Genomic DNA, 17,794 nt, shown 5'->3' with positions numbered 1-17,794 from the left:
GTATTTTACTAAAATGAATTCTAATCTACTCCTTCATTTCCCAGAACCAAGGTCAAATTATGCCGATGGTTCTTATGTTTTTTAATGCAAATCCTAAAGTGTGACCATTCAAATGAAAGCTACTGAGCAGTAGTTTCCTGTGGTGCTGTTTATTATGCTGTCCAAATTGGTTCTAACTTTTGAGTCTGTGGATGAAATTCTAAAGCGTTACTATTCAAATGAAAGCTACTGAGGAGAGTACTTTCCCGTGGTGCTAGTCATACTTAAATAAAAGACTTGACCATTTAATAATTAAAACGACCAACCACAACGCTGTCTAAACTAAGAAGGTCTTCAACGCAAATAAGTATTTTATATCCCTCTATGACTAATGTTTTATTCTACTGTTAAAATGACCCTTCATGAGGAACCTCCAACCCGACCGCACTCTAATTATGTTCATATTTGAAAGATAAACGCCATTAACTTTTTCCTTTCACTATGTCTCAAGCAGTGGTTGAAATCCTTCAGTGCCAACGTAGTTAATTTAAGACAATGGTTATGAAACCTGACAACCTTTTTTGTTATATGTTTTTCGCTTTGACCCTGCACAAACAACAATAGAACTTGGAATGTGTTGGAGGAATTGGCCAATCGAAACGTTTTTGTTCAACTGCGGTGTGAACTGTGGTGTTCAACTGTGGTGTGGTGTGTGGTGTGAACGTTAAAACAAAGGATTGTGCAGGGTCGCGGCCCTTCCAACATAAATTGCAGCACCATTGTTTTCATGGCAAGGTTTCCTAACCAGTCCCTCAATTAACTACGGTGCCAACGAACACGAGATGGTAGGTTCAGCTACACTTGCGTATACCACCTATATTTAGCCCCCCCCCCCCCCCTCCCTTCCTCGCTCCCGGAAGGGGTTGTTAATCTAAGGGCTTATTAGATGGGCGGGGAGTTATTAAATATTTGAACTCAAGCATGTACTGTGCGAACGGAAGGAATAAAAGTGTGCACAATCTTATGGTGAACGTTGCCTTGTTTAACCTATTTGACCTATTTATTATGATAACCATTGTTCCCTTACAGCCGGCTAATCTCGTACTCACATGTTTTATCTTCGGAGAAAATTGAAAATTCATCATGGGCAATTCGTGCGCCAAAGTGCTCTCTCTCTCTTGGATTCGATTTCAAATCGCTTATGGTTTTAAAATTTCCCGGACAACTTTTTTCCGGTTGGGAGTAAACTAGGAACTTCCTTCTGATTATTTCCTTGTCACTTAAAACAACTACACCACTCATTCACGTTTCTTACGAGCGATATTTAATACGACCTCAGCCCCATCGCTAACCACCAGCACGTGATCCGCACGAATTTGACACGTGATGACGAAAATACAGCATCGGGACACTCCTACATTATCCGGGAGTCGTTTGGTTTTTATTGGCTCTGATTGGCTAGCCTTTTCACAAGTGGTTTGTCATAAACCCAGTTTTCGCCAACTTCATGGAATAACTGTTAAAACAAGATAAAAGCGTATTTAGCCCAGTACACTTGAGTATTCTGATCGGTTACTTAGTATTTACAGTTAAGGCCGGGCCAAACGAGAGCCGATAGTAGCCGATAGTGGCCGATAGTTGAACTATCGGCCACTATCGGCTACCATCGGCAGACCGGGCCAAACTAGAGCGATAGTTGTCGATAGTTGAATCGCGTGACAAATCATTGCGTCATCAACCCAGTTGCGAGTAAACTATCGAGCGGGGTGCCAAACCAGACAAAACTATCGGCGACTATCGACAAAAATTTGAGCATGTTCAAACTCGATGAGAGCGGCCGATAGTTAGGTACCAAACGAGAGCGAGAGTTTCAACTATCGGCAACTATCGTTTACTATCGGCTCTCGTTTGGCCCGGCCTTTAAACAAAACACACCGTTTGACAAATATCCAGAGAGCAAAATCTTGCTCTTCTATTTTCTATACAAATCCTGCAAACTTTCAAAACGTTCAAATCGTCATAAAATCTTTACTTTAATTATGTCGCTAATTTGAACACAACTTTTCTACTGATGATTTTTCAAAAGTTGTATTCATAATTTACGGAAAGTGGCTCACGCAACGACAGACTGCAAACGGCCTATTCTTGCAGAGAATTTCACCATGGCAACAACGCTCACCTTTGTTTCCCAGGCAGCTCCTTTCTCTTTTCTTTCTCTAGCCTCTGCTCGCTGACGCTCCTCCAACTAAAGAATAAAAGATAAGATTAGAATTTCTTCCTTCTTTGCTAAAAGTTCACTATAACTCTACAATGAATTGAATAAACCATGCATATGTGCGGCGGCTGAAAGAGTTTAAGTAACGACCGCCACTGCGAAGATATATCTTTTTGTTTCCCCTTTTCGTGTTTCTAATCAACTACCGTTATGACTGTTATCTTCGAGTAAGGCCTGGGACGGGTATTCAGTGACGTCACCACGCGAAGGTAAGGTCCAGGCCTAAACGAGCCCGAAACGCAAATAGACTGGTCTTAGGCGTTTTGTATCACGTTTGCCTGATTGTGAGGGCGACCTTGCCTCCTTGTAGGCGAGTTTGTATGGTGGCGAATCGACCCGTGGGATTAAAATACCTTGTGTTTAGAAGCAGTAGCGGATTCTACGTCGTCGACCTTCAGGCTTTCCGTGACGTCTTTCCACAGTCTAAGAAAATATACAACAAAAACAATACTTATGAACGGTTAATTCCTTCATAAAGTTTAATATTCCGTTTTTGACCTTGAATGTTTGGATGTGAAAGGTTCCAGACATCAGCTCACCTTCTCGATTCATTTTCTTCTTGTTTAGAAATCTTCTTCACTGTCTTCATCACCGCTGGCATTGTCAAAGTGTCGATAAAGAGTTCAGGCTCCTAAAACGAAGCAAAGGAAATGATGGCATCAAAACCTTTATCAAATGCTTATTACGAGTGCCTTAGTTTTTGCTACTAAATCGGACAAAAGCTTGACAGAAGCAAGCTGGTTCTAGCCTTTGACTGTGAATGAAATTAAGTGTGATCATTCAAATGAGCAGTCATTCCCCAGTGTTGCTGTTGTTATGCTGTTTTCTCCGAGTTTCGTGTCGAAGGAACGCAGTCTCCATCTGTCTAGAAACGAAATTCACGTAAGGAAAGTGGTCAAAACCACAATACTCGAACAGGACCCACCGAACCAGATGGTGTCTCTGCCTGCACCCCCCCCCCCCCCCCCGCCCCCAACCGCAATCTCAAAAGATGGTATCTTTATTGCATAGCCATCCATCTATCTAGAAGGTAATGAGAATGAGACAATGAGATTCAAACCTCACTTTTCTTGTTTTTTCTTGTTTTTCTAGCAATGCTGACCCTTGCTATTGTAGCTGAATATTTCTGTGTCAACTCAAATTTTAAAGCCAAAAAATTTTGTCGGTAATGTTCATGAGATAGGTGGTGTCTTCGACAAACCCCTTAACCCCAGATAAAGGTGGGTCCTCTTCGAACAAACTTGTTATGACCTGTTATCTAACTAAGGATGATTGACAAGAAAGCAAGTTAAAGTGTGTACAAGCGTCAAATACTGAAGCAGTTTTGTACCTCTTTGTCCGCGTATTTAGCGAACATTTGTCCGTTCCATTCTCCGGTGACGGTTACAAACGACTTCTTATCATCCGGGGATCTTTGACAGAAAAACACAGATCAAACATGCATCGAAATTTGTGACAGTGAAGTAAGACCATCACAAACAACACATGGAAAATAGATGGAAAGAAAACAAGACTAATGGCGTCAGAGAAAAATTGTGACTGAAAGCATTTCAAACTCAATGGTCCTCTCTCTTGGCGGACGTTGACATATGTATGATTACACAAGGCTTGACATAATAGGCTCCGTATAAGGGGGAGGGGGAGGAGTGAAGTAAAAGGGGATCGAATAGAAACGCTACCCACCCCTCCCTTAATACGACCTCAACAATGCCTCACAATGCTTTAAAGATCGTTAGATGTTATTTACGTGAATCATTTTTAAATGATACTCACATTATTTCACAAGTAATTCGGTGTTTCTTTCCACCGTAAAAAGGCTGAAAATAAAAAAAATGAAAGAGTAATTAAACAAATACTCAAGTTCATATTTTGCAACAAATGTTTTCACGTCTTGAACACCGAAAATTTCGTTTAGATGAAATGGAATTCTACCGTTTTTCCTTTTCAGGAACGTTTAACAGCGTACGGAGAATTAAATGAAATGTTGCTTTGTACGTTGAGAAAACTGGTAAAAGAGGCGAAGTCGCTTGTAAAGCTACTCTTGCACAAGTTCCACACTTCGCCGCGAAAAGTTCAACTTCTCTGAATTTCTCGCGACTTTATTAGCTCAAGGTTGCCAAAGGGGAGCAGGGATGGCGCAGTGGTGAGAGCACTCGCCTCCCACCAATGTGGCCCGCGGTCGATTCCAAGACTCGGCGTCATATGTGGGTTCAGTTTGTTGTTGATTGTTGCCTTTGCTCTGAGAGGTTTTTGTCCGGGTACTCCGGTTTTCCCCTCTCCTCAAAAACCAACATTTCCAAACTCCAATTCGATCTGGATTATCAAGCACTTTATCATGAGCCTCTGACTCGTGAGTCTACGCAAGCACCCCCCGTGTTATTGACATTAAATCTGATTATTTATTCAGTTATATTTATTTATTTATTTATTTATTTATTTTTGCTTGATTTGTTTAACTCTCGCCTCGAATGCGAGAGGGAGGGTGGCTTCACCTGTGATTTTCGCCTCACGCTGGCAACAAGACAATTTTTGAAGACATCTCGTCGCTAGTGCAGGCAGAAAATCGCTCGTGTTGGTGAAGCTTTAGTTTCCCAATAATAATTTGTTTCTTACCCGACAATGGAACTGTACAGTGGCTTGATATCCTGTCTTCGCACAAGTGATGTTTGTTTTACCACCAATTTCTATCCAAGGAACTGTTAGAATAGATCTGCAACAGTGAAACAGCAGCGCTTACATTCCCAGGAATATCGGCGATTTGACACGCTAACGACTCATCTGGGTCATTATACATTGTTGCATTGTCCAGAATCTTTCTTAAACTACAAGCAGTCGCTAATTTTTCTTAGGGATAGTAGAGCAAGCGAACCTCGCGAGCGCGCGCGAAAATTACCTCGCGCGAGGATCCTCGTGGGAAGCAACTTTCCCGCGCGCTCAGAGGCTCGCTCGCTTTACTACCGCTAAGAAAAATAAGAGATTGCTGGTAGTCTAACCCTTACTACTCGTCTACATGCCTTTTTCAACAAACTAAATGCTAGAGCAGAGGCTCAACTGGAATAGATAAAAGCTATTACAAAAATAAAAAAAAGATAATTGCTAAGCATACCATCCCATATTGAGGCAGGTTACCTTTAGCTTCAAAATATGAGTTTATGTCTTAAATTTGTTCAAAGGACTTTTTCGAGCGCCTTTATATGGAAGAACATGTTTTTAAAGGGAGGTGGGGGGTAGGGGAACATTATTTGCGGCTAGTTTGCGTTTGCAAGACGGTTTGGGGACAATAAAGCAGAGCTGGAATCGCCAAGCTTACAGTCTAAAACATCGGCTCATCCTTGACAGGTCTACTGCTGAGGGGGAGGGGGAGTGGGAAGGTTTATTTTATGAAGGGCTTACGTTCAGAATAGATAATTATATTGTTGTGTGCTTAGTGACCTGGCCTTGGATTGGAAGCGAGGCTGGGGGTGACTTTGTTTGGATATAAACCTCACTGCTTTTCACCCTCAGCCTCGCTTCCAATCCAAGGCTAAGACACCAACCACACAACGGTAAAATGGGTTTTTCTTTACGTTATTAGAGAATTTAAGCAAGGACGACGGCGACGGCAACGAAAATGACGCAAGCAATAGGTTTAATGAGCAAAAACAATCGCTCGGCATGTGCGTTTTAAATATTTGTCGATTTCTTTGCCATCCTCTCCAAAATAACAACGTAAAATGACCAAACTCAAGGTTTTGTGGAGAACGTGAACGCACGACGGTTAATTTTTCAAAACTTGAACGCCACTTCTACCAGTTTGGTTCCCGGGTAGTTCGCCGTTTCTGTAGAAGTTGAACGAGTTGAAATAATCGCGAAGTAGCACAAATAAAATGAAGTTAAGTGACGTTTTCGTTGGCGTTGCCGTCGAAACAACGTCGACAAAAACGTTTAGAAACGTGCCGCCCTCTTGGAATATGGCATATCTCTCTTGAAAATGGAGCATTACCTTCCGTAACCATTTGGGAACGTTAAAACATAGTCCTCGTCGTACGGCAAGACAGACACGCACCCTGCAATAATAATAAGAGTGACATTACTAACCTGCTCTACTCAGGCTCCGTTCATATAACTAACAGTGATCAGCATCAAATTTCTCCATGTAATATCAATGCTTATACAATCCCTGAGGGTATGGGAATTAAGGATATGATCACCCAAGGTGAATTTTCTTGATATTTCTATATCTTCTTTCCAGTACTTTTATAAGAAAAGTATGGGGGCAAGATAGGAGAATTTGTTCTTTGATATCAGCGGTTAAAGGCTTAATTTCATGAATTAAATTTCTCCTTAAAATATAACTACTTCTACAAACATAGGGGCCGTGAGACTAAAGCAATAGACCTTTATCACTCGGCAGCCATGTTGAGTCTCAGGAGAATTAAAAGCTTTGTTTTTGCGCGGCAAGCCTCGCACTGAATTCGCGTCTGGCCGAGGATTGCCGTGCGAAAACAAAGCTATTTTTTCACAAATATTACTACAAGAAGTAAGAAGGTCAAAATTGAGAATATATACTTTGAACTCGAGGATGAAAGGACTAAAACGCCTACGTTTTATTGGACTGAAAACAACAAGCCTGGAAATAACGAAGACATTAGCTTTTACCTTGACCAATGTTTTCTACTCCTACTGAAAGTCCAAGGAACTTCGACTTGGTCCAGATATGAGCATTGAATGAAATCTTTTTACTGTAGTTCTCGGCGTAAAACGCAGAGACTAGGAAAGAAAAAAGAGAGGAAATTAAAAAAACCCATCACTTTGTTCAAATGCAGAGGTATTCAGCTCTACAGGGCTAAATAGAGACAATGAAAGTTACTGTAAATCACTCGTTAGCTGAACATAACCATTACTCAGGATGTGGTTAACTAGTTGCTTTTGTATTAGTTATCAAACAGTTTTCTTGTATGCCCAGCTGGATGAAGTCTGTTTTTTTTCTTATCTCTCAGCTAGGAAGATCCTAGCACTAGGGCCAAGTTCAACTTTTTGCATGTGAACTGAATACAGAAAACATATGGCGCAAGGATGATCCGCTCTCTAGGATCTTCCTAGTGCTAGGATCTTCCTCCCTCCATGTAAACAGCTCCTTAATAACCAAAACAACACCTCTGTACGTGCACTACACTTTTTGGTACATTTCTTTGCCGTCACTGCACGACCAGGACGTGAAATGTCCTGATGGCACGTTTTATGGAGGACATAAACACACGACGGAAGAATTTTTCTTTCTTGTTCTAAACTTGGGTGTGATCTCAAAAAATTCAACTGCACGAAATTTTATCTACATTTGACATTTAGAGCGAGTTGAAATAATCGGGACGACGTTAGAAAAAACACGAACTGATTTTAATAGTGACATTTTCGCTGCAGAAAACGCCGCAAAAAAATAGGTTTAATGAGCAAAAACAATCGCTCTGCACGTGCGGTTTACATTTGGTACATTTCTTTGCTGTCCTCTGCAAAGCAACGGCAACAACTGAAAACTTCACCGAAAATATAACTTTACTTCATTTGCGCTACTTCGAGATTTTTTTAACTCGCTCAGCTTCTACAGAAACGGCGAACTACCCAGGAACGTGTGAGAAAAGCGCCGGGCTGAAAGGGTCAAGTAGATCGAGATTGTCGTCCAAGCCAGCAGGCATTTCGCGCAAAATGGAAGGAGAAAATACGATGGAGAAACGCCTGAGGGTGTTCCGTGCTCATTCGCGTATTCTTCTTTGGCGGTCCGAAGGCATTTAGCTGTTAAAATCGTTGCGTCAGGGGTGTTAGATAGTTAGACACAGGAAATAATTATTACATACAAAAATTAATCTGTTACATAGTTTCCTTGACAATGGAGTCTTGATCACTCAGAAACGTCAGCTTTTATCGTTCCTTTTTGCTGTTATATGCTTGAAAAATTAATCTCTAATAATAATAATACTTTATTCAAATCCAAATCAACTTGAAAAGGAGCACCTTGAGGTTATCCCTTTTTTAAATGTTCCCTTAGTGAAAACTAACAACAACAAAGAAGAAATAAATACCATGAAAAGATTCTGTACAATGTTAAAACTTGGATGTTTATAAACTGCCAAGGAAGTGCATGTGCGTCGCAGTGGTATGACGCATGCTATTAAAGTTATACTACTATTGACTTCTGTATTCACGAGTTGGCTCACAGGAGCCTTGATTTGTTAAGTTAGCACTCACTTGGTGGATGATGTGACACTTGCTCGGCAATGAAACTCACGTCATCTTCAGAGGCCCAGGGAAGGGGTCCATCCTTTTGAGATTTCTACAAAAAAAGGATGACAGCCTGTGTTGAAAAGTAAAATTCCCAAAAGTGGAAAGATTCTATGATAAACTTCATCCTTAGAAAATCTTTGAACACTGTTCAGCTGTCGGAGACTACGCTATTTAGTCTGGCTGCGTGACCGTTTGGTTTTCGTAAGAGATGTTTATCGGCGAATAAATTTGGTAAAATGGTAAAGGTAAATACGTTCTAAACACCACCATTAACCCTTTAGCTAACCTCAATCGAGTCTATTAATTGTGTCCAGTTCGTTCCTATACCCGTTGTGAATGGGGCAAGGTTCGCTAAACAACTTTACACTATCTGAGGGAATTTAGATGAGGCTCGAAGTCTGAAAAGAACCATTTTAAAGGGGGCACTGTCGCTGCGATTTTGTTGTATTTCGGTCAAAACTGCTGGAATTCTGCATGAAATTCTTGCTCTTACAACATCGGGAAGAAAATATTAAATTTTTTCTCCTAGGAAGATTAAACCATAATCAATGTTTAGCGACTTCTCTAAAATGCACAGAAAAAACTGGAAAAAATAACCAATTTTTTCAAGCTACAATCCACTTCCATCCTAGCCATCCACAGCCAAACATAATTAAAAGACGTTTCTGTGCACTAGTAGGTTTATTGTTAACAAAACAAAAGCATTACCTTAACGATACCATTGAAATAAAAAGGTTTTTTGGGAATTCTTCAAAAACTCATTAATAATTCATAATCCCATTGACCCATCAAATGGTCGATAAAACATCATGTGCAGTGGTTTTAAAACCCGATAAAACCTCCTCCTTATTAGTAAATTTTTCTCGAGTGCTAATTTCCAACGTTCACAAAAGCATCATTGCTATGAGCTCTCTTGACAGACGCTTTTCCAAAAATGTTTTTGAAGCCGTTCAAAAAACTCGCAGCACGTGTTTTATCGGGATTTAAAACCACTCGACTGCCCCTCGTGGTTTTAAATCCCGATAAAACACTGCTGCTCGTGTTTTACATAGTGACACTGCCCCTTTAAAACTTGAAAGAGTAATAATCCGTTTTTTCTCACCTCTGTTCTGGAATCCTCGCATTCGGGTAAGACCCAAAAACAACGGAACGTTTCTCCCAATATAGGATTGAAAGGTTTCTTGGCCACTGAACCCTGAAAAAAAAAATATAGACAAGAAAACAGTAAAGCTGGAAAACATATATGAAAGGAGATTTTTGACCAAAAACTCGAAAACTCGGTTGTTCAGTTTTTGCGCAAGAATGTGCTCTGGTGTACTTGTGTGCTCGTAGTCTAATGTAAAAAACAACAACAACAAACAACGAGACAAACCTTCCGACCAGCATGGAATGCAGACAAGTACCATCGGACTACTGCTACCATACGTTCTTTAGGATCTGAATAGTTGACAATACTGCAAGCACAAAAGGCACAAGTTGACCTACAAAACTAATAAAAAACCTAGTACTAATCAAAGATTAGGAGTGCGTTCGATGGTCTCGATCCCAGGCTCTCTCTCTCCTTTGCCAAGTTGGTAATGATGTCATCCGCCCCTGCAAAATCTGCGGGGGACGCCAGATATGCGTCCCAAGATCGATTTATTCATTCGTTGATCGATTGATTGTCCCATACAATCTCGACTCCTAACGCAAATGGGAGTGCATTCTTGCTACGTCGAACGCAATGACAAGAAAACAAGACAAAAATTGGGAAACAATTTTTGATCACGTAAGTTTTTTTAACACTTGCCAGTGAATTCTCAGCTTAGGCCTAATGCATCTTTCACTACACAAAAACAAACAAGACAAAACGAAACCTTCACGGGAGGGGGACGGGGGAGAAGCAATACTTCATGCCACAGAACCAGGTTAAACACTGGCCACGTGGGCTACCTGTGACTCGTACGACGTTCTGGTCAAATGGTTGGCGTAATTTATTCCAGTTCTGGGCCGGGTTGTTCGAAAGCCGATTAACGCTAATCCACGAATAAAAGTTAACCGAGGTTTCCATCTCGCTCATTAAGACTGTTTTTAAAGGCTAATTTTAAGCTAATGGTAAAGAAAAGTTTAAAAGGCAGAACTGAGGGACGAAAATCTTTTGGAAGAACTCGTATGGGTTAGTAAATAAACACGAATCAAAGTTCACGTTAACATAGGATTAGCTTAATCGAGCTTCAGTTGAACAACTGTCAACTGGGTGGCCGGTTGTTCGAAAGCCGATTAACGCTAATCCCCGATTAAAAGTTACCAGATGTTTTCATCTCGCTCATTTAAAATGTGTTAAAAGCTAATTTTAGGCTAAAGTTAAAGAAAAGACTACGTCAAAACCGAAAAACAAAATTTGCTTAAAGAGGCCTCACTGATAAGTAATTAAACTCGAATCAAAGTTGACGTTAACCCAGTATTAGATTAATCGGGCTTTGAACAAGTGGGCCCTGGTGTCTTTGTCGCGTTTCTCCATCACCAGGAAGTGCGTACTTCACAACAAGTGAATAAATGAATATATTTAGTTAAAACAACATTACAAACAACAGAAATTAGCTAGTACTCTAAGGGCAAAAATATTAGCGTCACTACTAGCCAAAGAAACTAAAAATAGATAATACGAGTACTAAAATAGAATAGGGCGGTTTTCGATTGAGTGTCCGCCAAAGTAATTAAGCGTTTGCTTTACAAGGCACTGTGAATGGTTAACAAACTTGCATGAGAATCAAACCCAGAACCAGTCATGCCTCGCCCACACGCGTTTTCCCGCGCTTGGCGCCGGTTACATGCATTTGCTTTGAATTACGATTGGTTCGTTACGCTGTTTTTGGCTGTCGTGATTGGCCAGAGCAATTACTTTGGTTTTGGTTTTACGACACTCAGTTGAAAACGGCTCTATTAATAAAAATGGCACTTACTCAACGAAAAGATCAGGATGTGCAAAGAAATCCGCATACATTTCTAACAGGGATCGCCTCTCAAGGATGAAAGTTGGTAAAACAACCTACACAAATAAAAAAAAAGACTGAAACAAACTGAACTGACATCTGCATTGACTGTCATCTAATAACACCAAAAAGAGAAAATGAGTTTATTATCCAAAGATCTTGCTTTTAACCTCAGTAATCAATACTTGATGGTGCTTAAAGGGACAGAGGGCCTTGAAATGAACAGTATGAAGCTGACAAAGGGTGCTCACCATTTACGCAAACCATCCGGATGGAAATTTTCAGCATAAATACCAAATGATTAAGCTTGTCTTAACAGATGATGGATAACATGCAAAATGTATGAAAATCAGCTGTAAATCCCAAAAGGAGTAATAAAAATGCATCGCTTTGACCAGAAGCCCATAATTTCAGAAGTACTCCAAATGGAATGATGCGTACCGTTTGATTTTCCAACTGGAAGTTTCGGGTTTTCCATGTAAATGGTAAGCACCCAAAATGCCCTGAGTGACTTCACCCTTATGTCGTTATGTCGCTGGTGTGAACCAGGCTTAACATCATACCGCCACCAAGAGTAATCAGCCGCAACAGATGTTACGGAGTACAGCCCTTAACTACAGCTCTGGACAGCCTCCCATTTTGAATACATCACTTATAAGCGGCCAGGATGGCTTTGGCACAAATCTTCTCACCTTTGTCAAGTCCATTCCAAGCCGCACTTGTGACAACAAATGTGTAATGATACTGCTGTGTTTGTTAATGTCATCAACTAAAGAAACAACAACAGATGGTTAAAATCTACAGCACTAGTAAAGAACTATTTAGTAAGTAACATTTGGAAAAAAAGTCGAATAATTTTGAATAGTTTGTTGCCAGGAAATGTCACGAGCTATCCGTGAGTGGTAAATTCAATTGTAGGAATGCTGCAGTTGGAGGTGACAGTGACGGAATACAATTTTTTTGGAAGTACAAATCGAGGACTCACAGAAGGTAAAAAAGGAACTTACGGTCTCCCCCAGTGGTATCCTCGTCTTCTATATCAAATTCATCTGTGAAATTAATGCACACCATAAATTAAACATCATAGATGGCTTGTAAATGCGGTAAGTTCTAAATTTGATAAAACATCTGCTCACCACGATCCAGCCATTTCTTGCATGCTGACAATGGGTTGCTCCTGGGAGGTGAACTAAAGATGAAATAAAACAATTTAACGACGGGAAGAGCCATCGTCCCCTGCGCGACTCGTTATTTCACTCTCTCCAGGCCCTTATTGTGTCCGCTCGAGCGAGAAAGAAGCCTTTACGGAGGAGAGAGGTGCATACATGCCGGCTCTGTGAATCTCTGGATGGTCTAAATGCACCTAGCCCTGATTCTGGGTACTTTATATAAGACAGAAATGTCGTTTTCATGACTTCATTTTTGACAGAATTATTTTTTTTAGTAAGAATTAAGGTTTGGGAACACTAAATGTGATGTCCATCATACAGTTCACGCATCTCATTAGCGTGCATTTCTGGACACATCTTCTGAGAAACGCATGTTTCTCAAGTAGAGTGCCTACTAAAGGTATTTTTGGGCAGTTTATGACTAGGTGGGAAAGGCAGATCTTAGCAAGGACTATTGAAATTCAAAACGGAAATTAGACGTAACCGTACATTTCTCGGGTATAATTAAGCTTCAGTTTGGGGAAAAAAGCCATGCCGATTGATATGTATTTTAAAGCTTTTCTTTTTAGAATTAAAGCTGCTTGATTGTCTCTGAAAAAATGTGTGGTTACTTCCAATTTTCGTTTTGGATTCCAATAACCCTTGCTAAGATCTGCTTTTCCTGCATAGTTATAAACTGCGCAAAATACCTCTGTATTAGAAGGCACCATCCTCAAAGATTCCACCAGGCACTGAAACCATGGCCCGGTTGTTCAAAAGCCGATTAACGCTTATCCACGATTAATAGTTAACAGAGGTTTTCTGCTCGCTCGCTAAGAAGGTTCTTAAAAGCTAATTGGAAGCTAATGGTAAAAAAAAGTTTTCGTCAAAACGAGGAACAAAAATCTTTTGGCAAAACTTTATTCATTAGTAATTAAACTCGAATCAAAGTTCACGTTAACCCAGGATTTGCTTAATCGGGATTTGAGTTTGCGCCATGTCTCATTAAAGTCTCGGTGGTAAAATGGTAAAAGTGATGGTATGGCCTTTTAAATCAGAACTTCTCTAAATTGACTTTAACGTGGCAAACAGGCCTGTTGTCGAGTTACAAATCTGAGATTTATGCCATTAATGAAAGGGGAGTTTAATTATACTGACCTTGATGGAGTAGGATCTGAGTCATGGTACTCATCTGCATCAAAGAATTCCACTTCGTCTTCGTCTTCACTACTTGAGTAAGACGTGAATGGCACATCATTCCCATCGCGGGTTGGTGAAACTTTGTAGACCACTTGTGAGCGCATGTTCGAATTTTCTAGCTTAAGCTGAGTAGGCACAGCTCTCCCTACCGTTGATAGTTCGCGATTGGATTTTGATGTTGTTTTGGATGATTCAAAATCAAGGCCTTCGTCGCTTGACACCGATGATGTTTTGTCTCTAACACTGAGAGATGAATCGCTCTTACTAGGTTTAAGTGTTCTTTGTTCCGATGTGCTCTCTTTGTCTTGTTTTGTTTTACAATCAGTTACGTCACTTTTGTGTTCCAAGGAAGCATTTGAGTTTTTCACAGAATAGTGGTCATTGACTACAGGCATCGTAGGTTGGTCTTCAGGTAACATTGAATTCTTCACTGCATTCTCGCATTCTGCCTGCAATGAAAAAGTTCAACAAAGATTAGTTGCAGCAAATGTTATGAACCTTCATTGGGGCCACTCCTATCCCTATTAAGCCCCACTGCCGCCCTCCGCAAAACAATAGGGAGCTAAAGCAACGACGATGGCGACGACAGCAATAGGTTTAATGAGCAATAACAATCGCTCTGCATGCACGTGCGTTTTACATTTTGGTACATTTCTTTGTCGTCCTCTGCAAAACAACAACGTGAAATGACCACATTAAAGGTTTTGTGGAGAACGTGAACGCACGACGGTGAATTTTTCACTTTCTTTCTTAACTTGTAAGCCACTTCTGCCAATTTGGTTCCTGGATAGTTCGCCATTTTTGTAAAAATTGAGCGAGTTGAAATAATCGCGAAGTAGCACAAATGAAATAAAGATATATTTTCGGGCGACATTGTCGTTGCCGTTGTCCCTAATGCCCCTATCACCAACTTTGGAGTCCAAATTTTCCAATTACTTTCTCTCTTGTAAGTCTCCCTATCTGTTCACGGGCCAGAATTTGAAGAATACTCTCTATTCAGCACCGAGGGTTAGAGGAACTGTGGTTGGCCAAACACTGGGCACCAGTGCCTCCTAAAGGACTTTGAGAAAGTCAACTTCACACGAGACAAGCAGAAAAGGAAAGCAAACAACAAGAGGGAATGAAATGCTGTAAGTCTCTATTTAAGGAAGGTGCCTACTTTTGTGACTGCGCATACGTTCTGCGCATCTTGAGATACCAGGGTTTCCTATGGGTGGTGCTTACTAATACAGGGATATTTTTGCACGGTTTAAAACTATGGGGAGAAAACAGAACTTAGCAAGTGCTCTTGGAATCCAAAAAGAAAATTGCGGGTAACCATGCAGTTTTCAGAGATAATAAAGCTTCAATATGGAAAAAAAAAAACACCATGCGTTGCTTTGTATTTTACTGCTTTTTTGAATTATTGTTGCTAAGTTATCTCTGAAAAATGCGTGGTTCCCCTCAATTTTCTTTTTGGATTTCAATAACCCTTGCTAAGATCTGCTTTCTTCTGCGTAGCCATAAACCGCCCAAAAATACTTCTGTATTAGTAGGCACCGTCCTTAAACATTCAAAAAGAAAGAAAAAGAAACAGATATATTTTTCTTGGATGAGTGAGATGTTAACCAGTTTTCAGTTCACACAGCCAATTCTTATCATTTCTCCAATCTGTCAAGGACAGTGCCTGCTCTTGCTACTGCATAAATGTTCTCTACTTCTCAGGATGGTCCAACAAAGTCTTATTTTTTTAGGACATTGCCTACTAACTCAAACATTTTTTTGTGTGCTGTTTATAAATGTGCATGAAAAAAAGATCTTAGTTAGTGTAAGTTATTGAAATCTAACAAGAAAATTGGGAGTACCGGTAACGATGCATTTGGAAATAATGTGATAGAATATTTTTTCAAAGATAATTAAGCTTCAATTGGGAAAAATTCCATTATCCCTGAAAAATGCATGGTTACTCCCAATTTTCTTTTTTGATTCCAATAGCCCTTGCCAAGATCTGCAGCTTTTACTGCATAGTCATAAATCACACAAAAATACTTCTGTATTAGTAGGCACCGTCCTTAAGTGACATATGAAACAGAAGTTTTAAAAAGTTAATTTGAGTTTCCCCTCTCTAACAAGTCCCATTTTCAACCATTTGAGCCTGAAACTAATGGCTGAATAGAGTTTCTACCAATGGTGACTATTTAGTAGTACTAGCAGCATTTATTTGTACGCGATAGAAATATTACAGCAGAGCTGATGTGGTCATGTTATGAATAAAATATAAATAGCCTGCGGAACAGGCATTTTTTGTGTGTTTCTTTACTTAAGGTGAGCAGAGGAAAGCACGAGGCAAGAGGGGGGTGTGAGTCACACACGACAGGAGGAGTGGGTTATTTTTTTTGCCACCCTTCCCATTGTATGTGACTTGCACTTCATGCTTGCCTCGCGCTTGCCTCCATTTGCCTGAAAAACATACAAAAAGGAGCTATTCTGCAGGCTAAATATAAAAAAAGGAATAAAATAACAAATTTCAACATATTTCTTAGTTGTTGGGACATGCATCCTTCCAGACCTTTGAAAACTTTAAGCCCCAAGAGTGAACAGAATCAAATAATTCCTCTATTAACACAGTAATGTTCACTGTTTATTCAAACACACGGGCCACAAGAGTAAAATAATGAAATGATCACCAGCAGTGCAACATCTTGATGCTTACGGAAATAATATTATCAAAATAATGTTCTCAACTAGAAACACAAGAAATATAATTATAGAGGATACAGCCTGTAACAAGAACAGTTTACAGTAAAACCCAGCTAACTCAAACTCCAGAGGGAAACAAAAAATAGTTCAAGTTCGCTGGGTTGGTTTTGAATTTCAAGTATCTTATTACTAATCAATAAAATAAAACTGCGATTTTATCGTCCTCTCACAATCACAAACCACTTTGGTGCAATAGGTTTGTTGTATAATAAGAGCCTCCTCTCGTTAAGAACGTTTAGTTTCATTTGTTACTGTTGCCATAGAAACAAGAAAAAAGATTTTGAAATATCAATCAGCTATGTTTCTGACATTTTGAGGTTTACCAACCGATTTTTTTAAAATAGAGTTTGAGTTATTGGGGTATAAATTTAAGCCAAGGGAAAGTAAAATTCGTTCAAGTTAACCAAGTTCGAGTTAGCATGGGTTTTACTGTTAACTAGATGTTACCAAAGGAAGAGTTGCAACATAACCAAATTTCTTATGTAGATGCTACAACAAAAGTACACAAAAATACAGTGCTTACTAAAATAATATAGTTACCTTGAGTGCATGCATCTGTTTCAAGCAATGGTTCATTGATTCCAACATTTTCTGGTGAAAAAAAAAAATAATATCATCCCCACTTTACACTAACAATGACATATTCCTGAATAGTGATGCTACTGACATGACAGTACTTCTGAAATAATGTTATTAAACTGTAAACAGAATTTATATTAAATGTCTTCTGAGGAAGGCAGAAATATTGTCACATAATTTTTTATTTATAAGAACTGTTTGACCAAATAATATATGTCCAGAGAACAAACATGAAAATTATAATGATATTCAGAAAGGAGAATTTGTGTCTCAATCTTGAAAATCAGTATCTATGGCAATACAAGCATTGCAGACTGGATATTTCTGTTCTCAATGGATCTGCATGGAGAAAGTTCTTCATCCTGACAGACTAGGTAAACCCAAAATTATACATTCAATGCAAGAGCTCTGATCTTTCATTCCAAGGTATGCTATCAATAAAATAAAAATAAACCTTTACCTTCAGTTAAAAGGTTAACATCATATGAACAATGCTAAATTTGGCTAGAGTCCACAAAAATTTATCCTTCAGTAACCTAAAAATGGATTCCCATTTGCACTGGTATCTGCTGGTAATCATCTCATTTTGTAGATAATTTAAACACTGTAGAGATATTTTCCTAACAAATGCATGGACAGTGTTT

At 39.6% G+C, this 17,794-nt stretch overlaps 1 protein-coding gene across 2 annotated transcripts in view; it reads right to left on the bottom strand.

Annotated features, from left to right (window-relative positions):
• LOC146458792 (oxysterol-binding protein-related protein 9-like) overlaps positions 1-17,794 on the bottom strand; it is a 28,781-nt gene that overhangs the window by 233 nt on the left and 10,754 nt on the right. Inside the window, exons 8-26 of one of the 2 annotated variants that reach the window (XR_014858120.1) lie at positions 17,112-17,162; positions 13,791-14,281; positions 12,621-12,673; positions 12,492-12,533; positions 12,177-12,253; positions 11,455-11,540; positions 9,885-9,966; positions 9,615-9,707; positions 8,477-8,561; positions 6,893-7,003; positions 6,237-6,300; positions 4,868-4,964; positions 4,028-4,071; positions 3,585-3,666; positions 2,794-2,885; positions 2,608-2,677; positions 2,159-2,224; positions 1,260-1,495; positions 1-1,204 (exon numbers count right to left, since the gene is read on the bottom strand). The exon at positions 1-1,204 is cut by the window's left edge and continues 233 nt beyond it. Coding sequence is in view for 1 of the 2 variants with exons in the window: in XM_085090263.1 (XP_084946389.1) it covers positions 1,421-1,495; positions 2,159-2,224; positions 2,608-2,677; positions 2,794-2,885; positions 3,585-3,666; positions 4,028-4,071; positions 4,868-4,964; positions 6,237-6,300; positions 6,893-7,003; positions 8,477-8,561; positions 9,615-9,707; positions 9,885-9,966; positions 11,455-11,540; positions 12,177-12,253; positions 12,492-12,533; positions 12,621-12,673; positions 13,791-14,281; positions 17,112-17,162 (1,761 nt within the window). In the remaining variant the exon portion in view is untranslated. Of the gene's footprint in view, positions 1,496-2,158; positions 2,225-2,607; positions 2,678-2,793; positions 2,886-3,584; positions 3,667-4,027; positions 4,072-4,867; positions 4,965-6,236; positions 6,301-6,892; positions 7,004-8,476; positions 8,562-9,614; positions 9,708-9,884; positions 9,967-11,454; positions 11,541-12,176; positions 12,254-12,491; positions 12,534-12,620; positions 12,674-13,790; positions 14,282-17,111; positions 17,163-17,794 lie in introns of both variants that reach the window. The other variant, XM_085090263.1, reaches the window with a different exon arrangement.

Source organism: Pavona decussata, unplaced genomic scaffold (assembly GCF_977016875.1).
Source record: "Pavona decussata unplaced genomic scaffold, jaPavDecu1.1 SCAFFOLD_228, whole genome shotgun sequence".
NCBI classification, from domain to species: Eukaryota; Metazoa; Cnidaria; class Anthozoa; order Scleractinia; family Agariciidae; genus Pavona; species Pavona decussata.
The sequence above is the reverse complement of the archived record's forward strand: the minus strand, read 5'-3'. Positions and strand labels throughout refer to the sequence as shown.